At 43.0% G+C, this 16,985-nt stretch overlaps 1 protein-coding gene across 1 annotated transcript; it reads right to left on the reverse strand.

The window, feature by feature from the left end:
• Nucleotides 1–1,888: 1,888 nt before the first annotated feature.
• LOC127763505 (thaumatin-like protein 1b) lies at nt 1,889–3,415 on the reverse strand. The gene is made up of 3 exons (XM_052288230.1): nt 3,237–3,415; nt 2,429–3,137; nt 1,889–2,318 (listed from the first exon to the last, which is right to left on the reverse strand). Exons 1-3 carry the CDS (start codon nt 3,298–3,300, stop codon nt 2,168–2,170), a joined length of 924 nt encoding a protein of 307 aa, XP_052144190.1. The 5' UTR covers nt 3,301–3,415; the 3' UTR covers nt 1,889–2,167.
• Between the last annotated feature and the right edge of the window lie 13,570 nt (nt 3,416–16,985).

Below are 16,985 nucleotides of genomic sequence, written 5' to 3' on the forward strand. Positions count from 1 at the left end.
GGATCCATGACATCTATTAACTTAATAAAGCAATATAAAAAAAGAAGCCACCACGTTCACTCTCGCGACCTAGAAATTACCACGTTAATCGAAGAAAAAAACAAAAAACAAACGGACATGTATTCTTTTGGAAACGTGACGTACCAGAAACATACTCATGCATGCATTGTAGGTTTAGGAAACTAATCACAACTCTTAATCGGATGAAAATTAGAAGCAAAAAACAAACGGACATGATTATTTTTGGAAATGTGATATAACAATAAATATTCAAGTATGGCTATAGTGTAGGAAACAGACAACAGTTAACAAACCATTCATAATTATATTCATACATGGAATTAGCATCCATGTCGGTATTAGCTTATACGCTTCCGAATTGTACACGATTCATCCCGTAGTAATAAATAGATCGATACTCCTTGCAATGAAAGCAAAACACAAAACACAAATATCCAGCTATAAATATTCTAGCCGCAATCAGCTTTGCCAACAAATTAGCAAGACGAAAGTTTTGCCGTCGGAATCCACTTCATTAACAAATTGGCACCAAAGAATGCTGGAATCTTATAGCAAAGGATCGTCGAAAAAATAAATTTGTGTGCTACAAAATAACATATATTAGATTGGTAATAGAAGGAACCTCCAGGTTCGTTCAAATTGTCTAGGAAAACAAACATTAATTAAAAATAAAAATAGAAATATATCTATTGATTTTTGAAAAGTAATAGAAAAAAAGATCCACGATCACTCTCACGATTTATAAATTCTCATATTAATCAATTTGAAATTAAAAATTAATAAATATTGAAAGGAAAGTCTAGAGTCTATAGAAATTTAGAAACTAATTAAAATTTTGAATAAAAAATAAAAATAGAGTTTAAAGTCCATATAAAAATATAATATAGAAATAACTAAAATTCTAAATTCTAACTAAAATTCAAAAATTAGAACCAAGGAATATTGAAAGTAGAGGCAAGAGTCCATATAAGAGTACAATTTAGAGATAACTAAAATTTAGAATTTAAAAATAAGGAATACTAAAGATGAGTTTAGAGTCCATAAAAATATAATTAGAAATAACAGAAATTCGGAATTAAAAATAAAGAAATATTGAAAGAAGAGTATAAAGCCTATATATGAATTTATAACTAATTGAAAGTCGAAATTAAAAAATAAGAAAAGTTAAAAGTAAAGTTTAGAGTCCATATAAAAATATATTTTCAAATAACTGAAATTCATATTTTTTTTATGAAAAAGAGGATTGGAAAAAGAGTCTATAGTCCATATATGAATATAATTTAGAAATAACTGAAATTTGAAATTAAAAAAAATATTGGGAGAAGAATTTAGAATTCATATAGGAATATAAAATATATAACATAAACTCATGATTAAAAATAAGAAATATTGAAAGAACAGTCTATTGTTTATATAGGAATACAATTTAAAAATAGCATAAATATGAAATTAAAAAAAGAAATATTTAAAGAGGAGTATAAATTATATATAAAAATACAATTTAGAAATAACTAAAATAAAAAAACAATTAATAACTTTCACGCATATACATTACAATATGAATATTGCGCATTGGTTTGTTTTATCAAGTTAGTACGTAATTTAAAATTATATTGTCATTTCAATCTTTTCAATAATAAAATGTGAAAATATATATGATATTATATGGGAAAAATTATAAGTGGCGCAATCTGCGCGGGCCACTGTGCTAGTTTTTATTATTTAGTCAATGGTATAGATGTTTCTTTTTTAAAAAAAATTACGACTATGGTGAATACGGTGAGAACAACAAATAAAATACTGCGCATCGCGCGGCTGAAAGTTTGGTTGGATACTAATTATTAGAGTTTGCTGCAAGGCACGTGTTTTGCTAGTGAGAACAGAAAGATAAAATGGGTAGGATCAAGACGAACAATGTGGATAGTATAAAAGAAAATAAATTTAATCTTGCAAATATTACGTATCGTACAAAAGAATCCCATCTACTAGCAACACGAGGAGGAAATCATCAAAACATAGGCCATATGCCCATATCCCCATGATTTATCTACAGAACAACCTCCAATCTCCAATAATGCCATGTCCTCTAAAAAAAATCATTCCTATGTTAGGAGACTGAAACTTCCTTAAATTGGTCTTTCCAGATTTAAAAGGCGCGGGAGAGCGCGAGAAGTACGACGCCGACGACGATGACGCCGGGCGGAAGCCATGTCTTCGCCGCCACGCGAGGAGACGACGACACGAGCTGCGCGCCGCCGGCGTATACCATTCCGTGATCTGATCCAACCGATTTCACACTGCATTTCATCAGAGCCACAGCCACGAAAGAATCAGTGAGTGGCGATCATTACAGCGAGCCGAGGCAATTAACAAAGGGAATTCGATTAAATTACTCCTAACTAGCTACCTCGCTGTGCTGGGGCAGAAGGTGATGTCGTACGACGTGTCGCCGCCGGCGCAGGTGAAGGTGGAGGTGGCGTCGTCGTAGGCGTAACTGTAGGCCCTCGGACACGCGTTCTTGAAGAACTGCGAGTACGCCGACGGTCGGCAGGTGTTGGGGTTGCCGTACTCGCCGCTGCAGCAGTACTGCGCCGACCCGAACGCCTCGCACGCGCTCTTGCAAGCCACGCCCCCGCCACCGGCTGCGGCCGGCGACGCAACACTCAGCTCGACTGGGCATTTCCCGTTGAGGTCGACCATGCACCCCGTCGGCGCGCAGTTTTCGCCGGTCACCCCGCCCCGCGGCGTCACGAGCATCGGAAGGTTATACCCATCCACGAGGCTGACGTCGTAGAAGTCCATGCCGCCGCTGCCGTCCAGCGTGAACTCCGCCAGGGTCGCGGGTGGCTTGGCGGCGTTGCCCGCGCAATCCAGCCGGCCCGAGCCACAGTCGCCGGTGGCGCACGCGAACCTGCCGGCGGGATCAGTAGAGCAGAACGTGCGGCCCCATAGGCGGCCTGACCACCCGTGCGGCGCCGGCATTGTCCGCGACTCGCCCGGCGCGAGCGCGAATCCCGTGCAGTCGAGCGCCGCTGGCGAGTTCCCGGCAGACAGGATCCCCGGCCAAACCGTGTACCCGCAATTGTTCGTGACCGTGAACGTCTTCGACCGAACACCTAGAATAATTCACCAAAAATTGAAGCGCACAGCACAAGATTAGCGCGAATGAAAAGCAAACGTCAAGAAGCAGAGGAAACAGAGGATTGGTTGCTTACCACTAACAGAGACGAGGAAGACGAGGAGGAGGTAGACGACAGATTGGTGTGCTGGTATCGACATTTCGGTTTGCTGCTCACTTGATCTCAAATTTCTGGGGCAATGCGATTGATGTGGGCGGCTAAACTTGGTCGATGATGAGCTGAGCTCTGCTTCTGCTGATGCGGTTTGGATGAGGGCTTGGGCATGTCCGAGTGACTGAATGAGTGAATGGGGGAAGTTTATATAGTACATGCCATCTCTGGAGTCTGGACGCGAAGTGCCAACCCGCGTTCCCCACTTTCATATGCAACTTCGTTGTATCCTATCTTTTCTTTCTTCGAGTACCTTTTTTTCCTCGTGGAGGAAAACATAACCATAAGCCCATTAGGATGATATATATTTTTCTTAGGATGACGACACACCTCTGATTTCAGCAATTACTCATGCAAGAGTATGCCTACGAGCTCTGGGCCTCTGGTGGTCTAATGGTTCACATTCATACAACTGTCAGCTTAATGTTCTTTTGGGTTGAATGGAATAGAACGCAGTGCTGAATAGATGAGTAATTCGATGGTAAAAACGAATGATTTGACTACTATAAGTTGAATAATACTATGGAGTTTATATGTAGAAAAATTTAGTAAAAAATCACCGCATTTGGGACATTGATCGTCGTACACGATGAAAGTCTTGATTGTAGTGACAAATTTCTATTTGAGAAAAAAAAACTGATTTATATCTAAAAGTTTTGGAACCTCTGGATCGTGTTAAGAACTGTACAAAGAACACCCAAATAAAAAAAAAACAGCATTTCCTGTGAAAATCCTGTGGAGGTATATTACCCTGTGTGAGCAGAGGGGAAGAGAGAGTGCCTCTTGGACGTGATTCGTGATTCGCGAATATTAACACGATCATTTTATTTTGTTCAGTTGATCACACTTCTAGTACTGGCCAATGAAAATTAAATATTTCCTTTGGTTCATTGGTTGGCACTTAGAGATAGAATCCAATCCACTTAACAGCTACTCCCTCCGGTTCTAGTTTAATTGACGTTTTAGACATCATTGTAAATACCAATGAGTAATTAATTAGGATCTATATTTGCAACTATACCCATATTAAATACATTCGGGATGAAAACGAAGCAACAGATGCATGCATCTTTACTCCTGGAGTACTAGCTGTTGGTCACATATGGAAACCAAGCAACAAATGTTTGCCTCGGGAGTGTATTGTGTTTGCATGTATGCAATGATAGTGCTGGGAAACTGAGCCTCGAGCTAAAACGTCAACTTTTCCCATACAAAAGCTATTAAGCTATAACGTCAGTTAAACAACCGGAGGGAGTAAAAAAGAAAGGGTGGGATGGTTCAGACACTGAATGAATGACACATTCTCTTCCAATTAATGTCCTATGACTTCCCTAATTTGGTTGTTATGCTGAGGCGCGCTTGGTTGGAACATTGTTCCAAGGGACTTTGAGGAGTTTTTCTTGCTAATAGGTTCTCTTCAGTTTTCTGCCAATAGTTTTCTTTGCCCTGTTAGCTGCTGTATGTGGGTGTTATGGACCACAAGAAATAACATGATTTTTAGAGAAAAACTAGTTTACTCTCCACTAATGCTGTCGTTTCAAATTATCTCACTTTAGCAGCAATGGAAAGTCCTTAGCGTGAAAGACGATGTCAAGATCGACAAGCTGACCGAAAATCTAGTGGGTGCAATATCAATTCCGGGCACTCCAGGAACTGGAATTGGCTAAAGTGGTTTAGTTTCCTTAGAGTTTGGTTGGAGTTGTTCAGAGTTTGCTTCAGAGGATGTTTAGTCTCAGGAGATCTTCTTCTATGCTTAGAATTAATTAGGACCGTTGATCACTAATGATCTAACGCTCTAAGAGAGAAGGTATCAGAAAAAAGGTATTAAAAGTGTGGACCAGGTATGGAAGGTGGAAGGTTAAAATGGTAATTGAGTATTATAATTGATTTTTACAGTTAAGGGCCAAAACGTTTAATTTTCAATATATGTATATCCTTCCTATATACGTTCCGTTCTGTATCCCATCCATTCGTATCGCTGCTGCGTCAGTGGAGGTGACTAATGCGCTGAGGCATAGGGGGAGAAACGGAGGCAGACGGGCTCCCCTTCCGGCGTCGACAACCGCGAGCTCGGCTCACAGGATCGCTAGCTCGCGGCGGCCGCCCGCGCCATCGCCGCTTTGAATTAAGCTCTCCTCATCGAGGCCGGGCGCACCCACCGATCACAGCCGCCGCACGCGCCCTAGGGTCGCCGCCGCCGTACACGCCCTACGGGCGCAGCGGACTAATGCGGCAGCCGGTCGCCGTACTAGCTGCCGCACGCGCCCATAGCGCCCGCCAGTCGCAGCCGACGCCCACGACAGCCGGTCATCGTCGCGCCGCCGCACGCACCTGTTGCGCCCATAGCGCCTGCCAGTCACCGACACGCCGTCACCACCGCCACACGCGCCCATCACACCCGCTGGTCACAGCCGCCGCGTACGCTCCCGCCGGTCGATGCCGTCACAGAAGCTGCCAGTGCCACTAAGATACCCTTGTTAATATAATATTTTTTGTTCCTAAATTACCCTTTATGAATTAACGGTAGATATCAATTGATTAAGGAGGTACCTGAGGTACCTTCCAAGCACCGTAAAAGATCTCCTAGTCTCAGACCCTTCTGTTGTCCAGGCACTAAAACCATCCTGTCTGGGTCTGTGGCTATTTTTTCTGTTCTTATTTGCTATTTTTATCCCATTGTATTTCATAACTGATGTAAAATGGGCAACTCACATAACTATAACATGTTTGGCTTTCTATAAACGCCGGGCCTAGTGGCCTTTGATCTTAAAAAAATGGCTCCCATATAGCACAACGTGTTTATTGGTAAGATGTTAGCAGTTTACATCGTTAGCCCTGGAAACACTATCTTCTTCCAGGAAAACCCTTTGTTGGTGCTAATAAACAACCATTAGACCCTTGCCGGATCAATGGTGCAATGCTCTTGACGTACGAACTTATTTAAAACGCCGAAAAGAAAAAGACCAAAAATATATATGCGTGCGTTCAACATTACAAGATACAGTATCTTTGGCCGAAAGCTCCTAGAAGATGATCAATAACAATATATAATTTTTTAAGTTGGTCCCATGCCGATCGGTGAGTCGCGTTTGTCGTTTCAGCTAATTTTATTTCGCACCTGATACAAATTGCTCCACTAATCCTGGATGAAGCTACGAAATATCCAGTGTAGTCTTCAGGCTTTTCCTTAGCTTAATTTGGTGAAAAGCAGATCGAGCAGCTAATTAATACTATCTTAGTGGCGACAAATTGCAGTGAGCACCCATCATTGTCTTTTCTTAATTGGGGCTCTTTTCCCCTGAGGATCAGGATCATGACCACACGCGTATACCGTACAATGCGTGCGTACGTGATGCATGCAACGTGCGTGCTCAGGTGTGGACACGTGGCCGCGTGCGCGTGGTGTCCGTGATAGTACCGTCCACGTCAGCATTCTACGCAACACGCGCCTCTTTTGATCGATCGGCCGGCAACGTACGTCGGTGATTGGAAGCGATATGCATCGATGTTGCGTGTATATACATGTAGTAGGAAAAATAACCGTGCGTTAATCTTATTGTTATATGGTTTAGATATTTTTATAAGATCATAAGTTATAATTTGAAGTCTGATCATGATATGACCATGGCTACTATGGATACAACTATTGCTCATATCATGAATAAACAAGAAGGTCCTCCAAGTGCTGTAATCTGATTAGGCCATCTGTTACACTGCTGACTTCAAATGGCCGCGGAATCTGCATACGACCTCCGTTTTCGGTCCGTTAGTACTTGATGAAAAGCTCTCGGAGTCTTCTTTCCAAAGGATCCAGCCTCATCACCAAATTCCATGTCAATTGGCTGCAATCAAATAAACAAGGTGTTGTGTCACCTGTAATGGGACTATGGGCTTGTAACATTGTTTGGGACCCCGGCCCAAGTGGGGCCCATGTGGGTGTGCCCCAAACAGGTGGAGCACGACCCTAGGGACCCGTAGGTCATCCTCTCACCTCCTTAAATAGCTAGTAAACCCTGGTTTCTTGGGTTTTGTTTAGATCAAAGTATAGCGTCGCTAGTTTGTCGTGTAATCCCGTGATCGGTTAGATCGCCGGTTTACTCGTTACAGAATCCCAACTTATCTTTTGTATTAAATTCCTGTTTGCAATTTAGATTGCTTTTACCTCGTTCTTGCTTCTTTCTTCGATTTGCTTGTAGGAATATGGTTGATCTGCATCGGTAAGATCAACAACCCACGGAGAGGTGTATCGATCGCTAAGGCACAACTCAATAACGTCTAGTATGGTTGTAGTCGGGTCATCAATGTTTCTCCCAAACTGTAGCTATCATCAACTCACCAAAAGATCGGGCCAACAACAATCTTGAGTGTCTCGAGTGGAGCTCAGGGTTTATCAGATCATCTCAAGTTTGCATGTGAATTTTTTTAAAGAGATTTCTTATACCACTCCTTCCATATTTCGAGAAGCGAACAAACTTAAAAACCGACTCAAATATGAATATGTAACTCCAAAAGCGAATAAATTTAAAAACCGACTCAAATACGGATGACGTACCAAAGTATCGGTAAAAACATCTTCAATTTTTATAATAGCAGAGATGTACGTAAAGTGCACTACTACGCAAATGATTTTTCTAGACGAGTACCTCTGTTGCAGACGGACCATAAGTGTCCACGTCTACAAAAATCGACCCTTATTTTCTCATATGGCTCCTCAAAACATCTGTATATAAAAATCAATTTTTTCATCCGTATGCAAAAATCAATTTTTCCAAACAGAACTCTTCAAATATTCGCACGCGAAAATAAGTGGGGCTCTTAACTTGCCCATATGCAAAAAATACCCTGAAAGATTCCCACTTCTTTTCTTTATTCTCAACTCCTCTCTCTCCCATCACCCCAACTCTACTCCCCTCCTATCTCAGTCCTCTTCCCAACTCATCTCCCCACCTCTCCCCTCTCCTCTCTCTCAATAGCAGGCTCTGGCAGCGGGCAAGGGTGACGGTGACGGTGACGGTGACGGCATCCTCTTCTTCTCCCCCAGTCCTCATCTCCCTCTCCTCCCTCCCAACGGTGGTGGAGAGCACGAGCAGCGGGGGAGGGTGAAGGAGGCGCACGACAGCACGGCTCCAACGGCGGCTGCTCTCTCCCCACATGATGGTGGCAAATCTAGTGGTGGGAAGGCATAGCGGTTGTCGCCCGCGCTGATCTAACGGCGGCTAGCCACCCCCCACCCCCGCTCGGTGGCAGCGGATCCAGCAGTGGGGAGGCATAGTGGTGGTGAGGAGGCATCGGGGCGGCGGATCCAGCTCCAACTCCGGCGACGGGAGAGGCGGGCCTGGTCGCCCCTAACCCCTTACGCCCCCACGACGACGACGAAGACGAGGTCGACGGCGATGACGATGACAGCGGCTTCGAGTAAGGACGATGACGATTAGGAGGGTGGCGGTGGCTTCTAGGGTTACGGTTTCGTGATTTTTGGGTTTTTTTATTTTTTTGGATTTTTATTTTTACGTACGGGCGACATATATAAGCACTCACATAAAAAAATAATGATTTTTCATACCATTTAATACGTGTGGCTAGCCTTAACGGACGCGAAAACACCTTTCAAGTCGTCTGCAAAAATCGCGTGCGGGTGCATCACCTGCACGTAAAAATAATGATTTTTGCATACCATTTAATCCGTGTGGCTAGCTCTACCGCACGCAAAAATCCCTTCCGGGTCGTCTACAAAAATTTTTGCAGACAAGGTTGCAACTTTTTGTCATCGTGTTCATGAGCAACCTTTTTGATCCGGCGAATGAACGCACGGACACTGACAATAAGTGTATGAAAGTATTATACATTTCTGGCTGACAATTCTGTTGGCAACTTTTTGTGACAAGTTGACAACGACGATTGCAGCACCTTAAGCCTTGCGGTGATCCTAGAGTCGCCAACCACCTCGATCTAGCGAAGAGCTAAACCTAGATGAGTTTTGATAACTAAACCGGCTAGCGGAGCCGATTTCTAGATAACTACCCGTCTCGTGGGCAAAACGGAAGGTTTTCAGGACAAACCTACAAAGAGATGTCGCACTCCCGCAGCGGCGGCGGATGGTTTACGGCGCAAACCGACAAAGATGGACAAACTAAGAGAAAACTAAAAGCAATATGAAAAACGATTCGATTGATTGATTGTAGATTGGTTTCTTACAATGAACCGGCCATGTCCCTTATATAGGGGTTGGTCTTGCCCTCTACAGGCCCTCCTCCACGTCCAATTCGAGGTAGAAACTAAAGGAAACCCGAAACATGCCTTCCTGAGCAAGGAAACCTCAAAACCCAACGAAACACAGTCGGACTCGGTCCTGCCGGTCAGACCGGCCACACACCGCCGGTCTGACCAGCCCTCAACCGGCGGTCTGACCGCCCAACACATAGCGGTCAGACTGGCCCACTCGGAGGAAACCGGTAGACTTCCAAATTTTGACAATCTTTCATATTTTAATCCTAGATGCCAAATTTGGGTGTAAACACATGCCCCCCTGCCTTTTTGATGAACAACGTGAATCTAAAAGCATAGAACATGTTTTGGTCTTAGGACGATAATCCAATTACCGGCCATAGTACCTCCTAAGCGTCTTGCCAAATGCTCGGGAAGTATTTCTTCAAGTATTTCCCGTTGATTGCTCGCTGAAAACGCTCTCCTTGAAGTGTCTCCAAAAAATATGCGTTTCCTCGAACAATGCCGCATACTCGATAAGGACCCTCCCAACTAGGAGACCACTTACCGAACACCTTGGATCGAGTACCCAAAGGCAAAATTGTCTTCCAAACCAAGTCTCCAACTTGAAACAACTTTGCTTTCACCCTTTTGTTGTATGCCTTGGCCACCCTCTTCTTCTCTTTCTCTATCTCTTCCAATGCCTTTAAGCGCTTGTCGATGACTTCATCAATGTTGTCTCCCATCAACGTCTTGTAATCTTCACTTGACAAATCATCTTGCTTGATATAACGAAGAGAACCAAGATTTACCTCAACCGGTAAAACGGCTTCTTGACCATAAACCAACTCAAAAGGAGTGACTTTAGTGGTACCATGTTTAGATATCCTATGCGCCCACAATGCTTCGAAAAGCACTTCATGCCACCTCTTTGGGTGCTCCTCAATCTTCTTTTTCACTAACTTCAACAATGTCTTATTATTCGACTCGGCTTGTCCATTAGCCTGAGCGTAGTAAGGAGAAAAACTCAACAATTTAATACCATAAGATTTGGTAAAACTCTTCACTTCCTTAGACATAAAAGAAGCACCTTGATCCATAGTTAATGTTTGTGGAGTACCGAATCTATGGATAGTATGCTTCAAAATAAAGTCAATTACCTCCGTATGAGTCATATTCTTCAAAGGCACGGCTTCGGCCCACTTGGTGAAGTAATCCGTAGCAACTAGCACGAATCTATGCCCCTTTGATGATGAAGGATAAATCTGACCAATGAAATCCAAAGCCCACCCTCGGAACGGCCATGGTTTGATTATGGGGTTCAACACGGCGGCGGGCGCCAATTGAACATTGCCGAACCGTTGACAAGCTTCGCATCCTCTATAATATTTGAAGCAATCATCAATCATCTTCGGCCAATAGAACCCCGCTCTTCTAAGCAACCAATTGATCTTGTGGGCCGATTGATGAGTTCCACAAATTCCTTCATGTACCTCTCCCATAGCCACTTTAGATTGATCTTCATCTAAGCACTTCAACAAGACAACATCTATATTTCAGCGATATAAATCCTCATCAAGCAATGTGTATTTGAACGCTTGCCGCCGAATCTTCCGATCAACCTTAAGCGTGGGATCTTTCAAATATCGAATCAAAGGAATTCTCCAATCTCCTTCTGCTTCTTGGGCACAAATGTCCGAATTCACAATTAATTCGGCCTCTAAATTGCTTGAAACGTGCTCCCCAGCGCTCTACCCAGAACCGGTCAGACCGGCCACACAGGGCCGGTCAGACCGCTCAGGGTCACCGGTTAGACCGGCGGCATATGGCCGGTCAGACCGCCCCTGGTCACCAGTCAGACCGGTCGTGCAATGCCGGTCAGACCGCCCTTGGTCTCCAGTTTTGCCAATTTCGCACAAAGATTTAAAATCAAGCACCAGCTCTTCTAATATCAGAAATAATCCCTTCTTCACATTATAGCCAGATGCTTATTGTGCCAAGTCATTTGCTCTAGAATTATCACGCCTAGCAATATGTCTAATAGCAAAATTATCAAAATTGGCAATAATATCCAAACATGAATCGAGGTACCTACTTAGTGATCCGTCCAAGCATTTGTAGACTCCGGCGACTTGTTGCACCACCAATTCCGAATCACCAAAAGCCTCCACGTACTTAGCTCCAGCCATCTCCATAACTTGCAAGCCGAACAATAAAGCATTGTATTCGACTTGATTATTTGTACAATAATACTCCAAACAAATTGATGCTTCATAACACATGCCATTAGGTGAAAACAAAACTACTCCTATGCCTTGACCTTCTTTGCAAGAAGAACCATCAAAATAAATCTTCCAAGGTATAACTTCAACTAAGCAATATCTACATGATGGTCCACTATAAAATCACATACAATCTGGCCTTTCATAGATTTCAATGGTTCATAAGCCAAATCATATTCTATCAAGGCATATGCCCACTTGCCAATTCTCCCACTTAGAATCGGCCTTTGCAACATGTGTTTAATAACATCGGCTTGACAAGCAACTATGCATGTACTAGATAACAAATAATGCCTGAATTTGGTACAAGCATAGTATAAGCATAGACAAAGTCTCTCTATAAAGACATACCTCGTTTCGGCATCCAAAAGACGGCGGATCAAATTTGTAATGATATATTCCTTGCCATCTTCCTCTTGCGTCAAAACGGCACCAATGACTTTGTCTTCGGGGGCAATATATAACCGAAAAGGCTTTCCGGCTTTAGGCGCTCGCACAACGGGTGGAGTAGACAAATATCTCTTCAACTCTTCAAACGCCTCTTGTTGTTTTGCCCCCCAAATAAAATCGGCTTCCTTTTTCAAGCAAAGTATAGGAACAAAAGCATCGATTTTACCCGCTAGGTTAGAAATAAACCTCCTCAAATAATTCACTTTACCTAGCAACTTTTGAACCTCCTTCTTGCATGTCGGCGCTTTGAAATCACGAATCTTTTCTATCTTCTTAGGATCAATCTCAACTCCTCTCTCATGCACCATGAATCCTAAGAACTTCCCCGCCAACACACCAAAAGCACATTTAAGTGGGTTCATCTTCAAACCATACCGGCGCATCCTCTCAAAAGCTAACCTCAAATCGGCTATGTGTCCTTCCATACCATCCGATTTGACAACAATATCATCAATATAAATCTCTAAGATAATACCGAGCAAATCATGAAAGATCAAATTCATTGCCCTTTGATATGTTGCACCAGCGTTCTTCAACCCAAAAGTCATGACAACCCACTCAAACAAACCAACAAATCCTGGGCACCTAAAAGCCGTCTTGTACATATCCTCTTCCGCCATAAAGATTTGATTGTAACTGGCATTACCATCAAAAAAGCTAATCACCTTATGACCCGAGGCATCATTTATCATCATGTCAGCTATAGGCATAGGATACTCATCTTTGGGAGTGGCTTTATTTAAATCTCTAAAATCTATGCAAACTCTAATCTTACCACTCCCCTTCTTCTCCACCGGGACTATACTAGAAACCCACTCCGCATAACGACATGGCCTAATAAACCCCGCCTTCAACAACCGATCAATCTCCTCTTTGACTCGGTCATATAGCAAAGGATTAAAACGACGAGTTGGTTGTTTATAAGGCCTAAAACCCGGTTTAATTGGAAACCGATGCTCAACAAGCTCACGGCTAAGTCCCGGCATCTCATGATATTCCCATGCAAAGCAATCAACATATTCCTTAAATAGCTCGATTATCTTAACCTTATAATCGGCTCTCATATTTTTGTTTACAAAAGTCGGCCTCGGTTTAGTTCCATCACCTATGTCTACTTCTTCCAAAGGATCGGCCAATGTAAACCCTTTCCCAAGCTTCTCTACTTCATCAAAATCTTCAACGGTTTCACCAATATCGTTCTTTGTAGACCGATATTCTTGCACCCTCTTTTGTAACCACTCTAAATTAGCTTCCTTATTCACTATACAAATTTATATGGCTTAGCCGTGCTACACTAGCCGGCTTTACAGAGATAGGTACAAATTTGCCATCGGAGATACTAATAAAATCATAGCTAGAAAGATCCCTCCCCGATAAGCATTGAATATTCCCATGACACCACTCAAAAGTAGCATCGGCCATTGCAACCTCAGCCGATGTGTCCGCTTGAACAATTTCAACATCATCGACGTCTCATTGAATTAAACATTGATGCAAGGTAGAAGGCATACAACAATTGGCATGGATCCAACAACGACCCAAAATAACATTGTAGTTACCTTGCACATCGACGATGAAGAAAGCGGTTGGTAGCGTCTTGTTTCCCACGGTGAGCTCCGCCGAAAAGATACCGTTTGCCTCCGTTGGTTCACCATTGAAGCCATTGAGAATCATGTTGGTCTTCTTCAACTCATAATCCTCACGCCCCAACTTCTTGAATAATGAGTACGTCATCAAGTTCACGGCAGCACCTCCATCCACTAGCATCCTAGAGACCAGCTTCCCATCAACATGGCCTTTGAGATAGAGAGGCTTCATGTGACGGTTTGACTCATCGGGCTTCTCAAAAACCGCTTCTTTAGGACCTAATGAGAATTGAGCAACCTCGGTTTCATCCATAGCACAAAACTCCATAGACAACATACATACCATGTTGATATCCATGTCTTCTTTTGGAGATGATTCACCTTTATCAACCGATTGCTCCTCCTCCTCTACAACAACCGGTTTTTCCTTCTCTATGGATTTACGCCTCCATACCGGTGGTGGTTGCAACTCATTGAACCTTTTATCTCTTTGTTCTTCGGCCTTTTTCTCTCTCATTTCTTGAGCCCGAAGACGTTGCAACCTTCTCTTTTGAGTAGCCGTCAAATCGTTAGGCATCCACCTAGGATTCGGCTCTGTTCCAGGAGGTAAATAATGTCCTCTATTAACCTTGCTTGAAGACGATGAACCTCCCACATTGCCCTTTGCAAACCTCCTATCAAACCGGCGCTGGAGCCCGGTCAGACCGGACGTAGACCACCGGTCAGACCGGCCAGATGCGCCGGTCAGACCGACATTTGGCGTGCGGTCAGACCGGTCTGAGGCGTCGGTCGGACCGTTGTCGGGTCGGCGGTCAGACCGGCCACATGGCTACGGTCAGACCGGCCAGAGGGCCTGGTCAGACCGGCCGACTGCGATGAGCTGGTACCGGCTTCGGACTTTTTGCTTGAGAACTCTTCAACTTCATCTCCAGAAGGTATTGGCACATCATGAGACCCCACTTTGATGGTAATTACTTCCGAAGTCCTTGCCTCCACCTTAACACGCTTTCCTTCCCTCTTTTCTTCATTAGCCCGATTCTTATCATAAAACCGGCCATTGTTTAGTGAAGACAAACGCTCATGAATTGGCCTCCTCGGTCCTCCCCATCCTTGATTGAATTGCATTGGAGGCATATGATTGAACATTGGCAGCGTTGCCCCCCATGGCATGAAGTAAGGATAAGGATAACCCGGCGGCGGCATTGAATAAGAACTCCATGACATGTCTTGTGGATGATGATATGAAGGTGAATGTGACCGTCTTGGTGAATGACCAAATCGCTCCCTAGGAGGTGATCTTGGTCTTTTACGTTTGTTGCGAGCCTTCTCACCACCTTGCTTCTCATACTTCTCCAAAAGCATATCAAAAGTCACCTTGGTCTTCCTAGGGGCTTTAGAAGTTGAAGCTCCACTCTTATTTTCCTTCCAAACGCCAACCTCCGGCTTCTTTGGCACTATCATTTTAGGCCTTGGTTCGCCGATGACCACTCCTTTTCCCTTAGTTGATTCGGCTTGCTCCGGCCGAATCAACACCTTCTTATTATTGAAATTAATTGTATTCACCGGAAAAGGATCATGATCAAGCTTCATCTTGGAGCCATCGGTGAACTTCAATCGTCCTTCATCTATGGCCGATTGAACCTGCCGTCGAAACACATTGCAATCATTAGTAGAATAAGAATGAGAATCATGCCATTTACAATATGCTCGACGTTTCAACTCTTCTTGAGATGGAATGACATGGCCTTTAGGTAATCTAATTTGTTTTTCTTGTAAAAGATAATCAAAATTTTTATCACACTTGGCCACATCAAAACTATATTTAACATCACTTTGCCGATCTTTGCGAGGAGTCGGCATTAGGTTAGAGCAAACAAAAGGCTTGTTTTTGTTAGTCCATGACCATTCAGCAACATATATATCATGATCACCCTCCTCCTCACTATCACTAGCCTTAGGGTAATCAATCACATTAACATTAGGCTTTTTGTCTTATGGTCTAACAAGTTTTTTATTATCCCTAACCCGGCTTTCTTGAGCCAGAGCCCTTTGCATAAGTTGACTAACATCAAGAAATTGTTGGCCATCTAGTCTTTCTCTAAGAGGAGCAATTAAACCATTAAAAGCAAGACCAGCCAAATCTCTATCAGTTATATTCAAGCTATAACATCAGTCTCTAACATCCCTAAATCTCTTAATATAATCAATGACAGGTTCATTATATTTTTGCTTAACTGATGTTAAATCACATAACCTAAGCTCAGTTTCTCCAGTATAAAAATAATCATGAAATTTTTCTTCTAATTGAGCCCAAGTATGAATAGAATTTGCTGGTAAAGAAGTAAACCATGTAAAAGCATTACCGGACAAAGATAAAGAAAACAAGCGCAATTTAAAAGTATCACTATTAGCCTCACCACATTGCACCAAAAATTGATCTACATGCTCCCATGTGGTCTTATCATCTTCACCACTAAACTTGGTAAATTCAGGAACTCTATAATTACGGGGAAACGACACATTATCATAATAATCAGGATATGGTTTTTTGTAAACTTTAGCACGATTCCTAGTTTCAATCCCGAATCTATCCCTAATAATCTCACTAATTATATCCTCCATATTATTAGGCCCATGTTGATTTGGCGGTGGATTCGGTGGCCTAATAGGTTGTATTTGTGGCGCAATATGATTATATAGGCCTTGTCTAGTATCGGGAGGATACCTCCTAGCAACATCATTATAAGCATAAGGAACATGTGGGGGAACTTGGGGACTATTTGCAGCAGTAGATACAGGAGGATCAAATGTTCTAAGATGATACAAATAACTAGCATTAGTCATTGGATCTATTCCCTGTATCGGTATAATCGTGTCGGTCTGACTGGCCTAGGGCCCGGTCTGACCGGAATCCAGAGGCGCGGTCGGACCGGCCTGAGTCCCGGTCTGACCGCCGGGGTAATACCCGGTCTTTAGCAGTGGTAAAGGCTTTATCCTTTGACATGTAATCGACCATAAGAGGGCCGAATTTAAACCTTAAAAATTCATCAAATTTACCCTCAAAAGTTGCATCTAACTTATCTTTAAAAGCAATCATAGATGAATCTATTGTAGATGCTACTTGTTGTTGGATAGATTGTGTTACATCATCA

This window comes from Oryza glaberrima, chromosome 2 (assembly GCF_000147395.1).
Source record: "Oryza glaberrima chromosome 2, OglaRS2, whole genome shotgun sequence".
Taxonomy (NCBI): Eukaryota; Viridiplantae; Streptophyta; class Magnoliopsida; order Poales; family Poaceae; genus Oryza; species Oryza glaberrima.

Coding starts and splice junctions, on each gene's coding strand:
- LOC127763505 (XM_052288230.1), bottom strand. CDS start 3,300: ATGTCGATACCAGCACACCAATCTGTCGTCTACCTCCTCCTCGTCTTC. Junction 3,138..3,236: donor CTTCCTCGTCTCTGTTAGTG/GTAAGCAACCAA, acceptor GAATTATTCTAG/GTGTTCGGTCGAAGACGTTC. Junction 2,319..2,428: donor TTCTGCCCCAGCACAGCGAG/GTAGCTAGTTAG, acceptor GATGAAATGCAG/TGTGAAATCGGTTGGATCAG.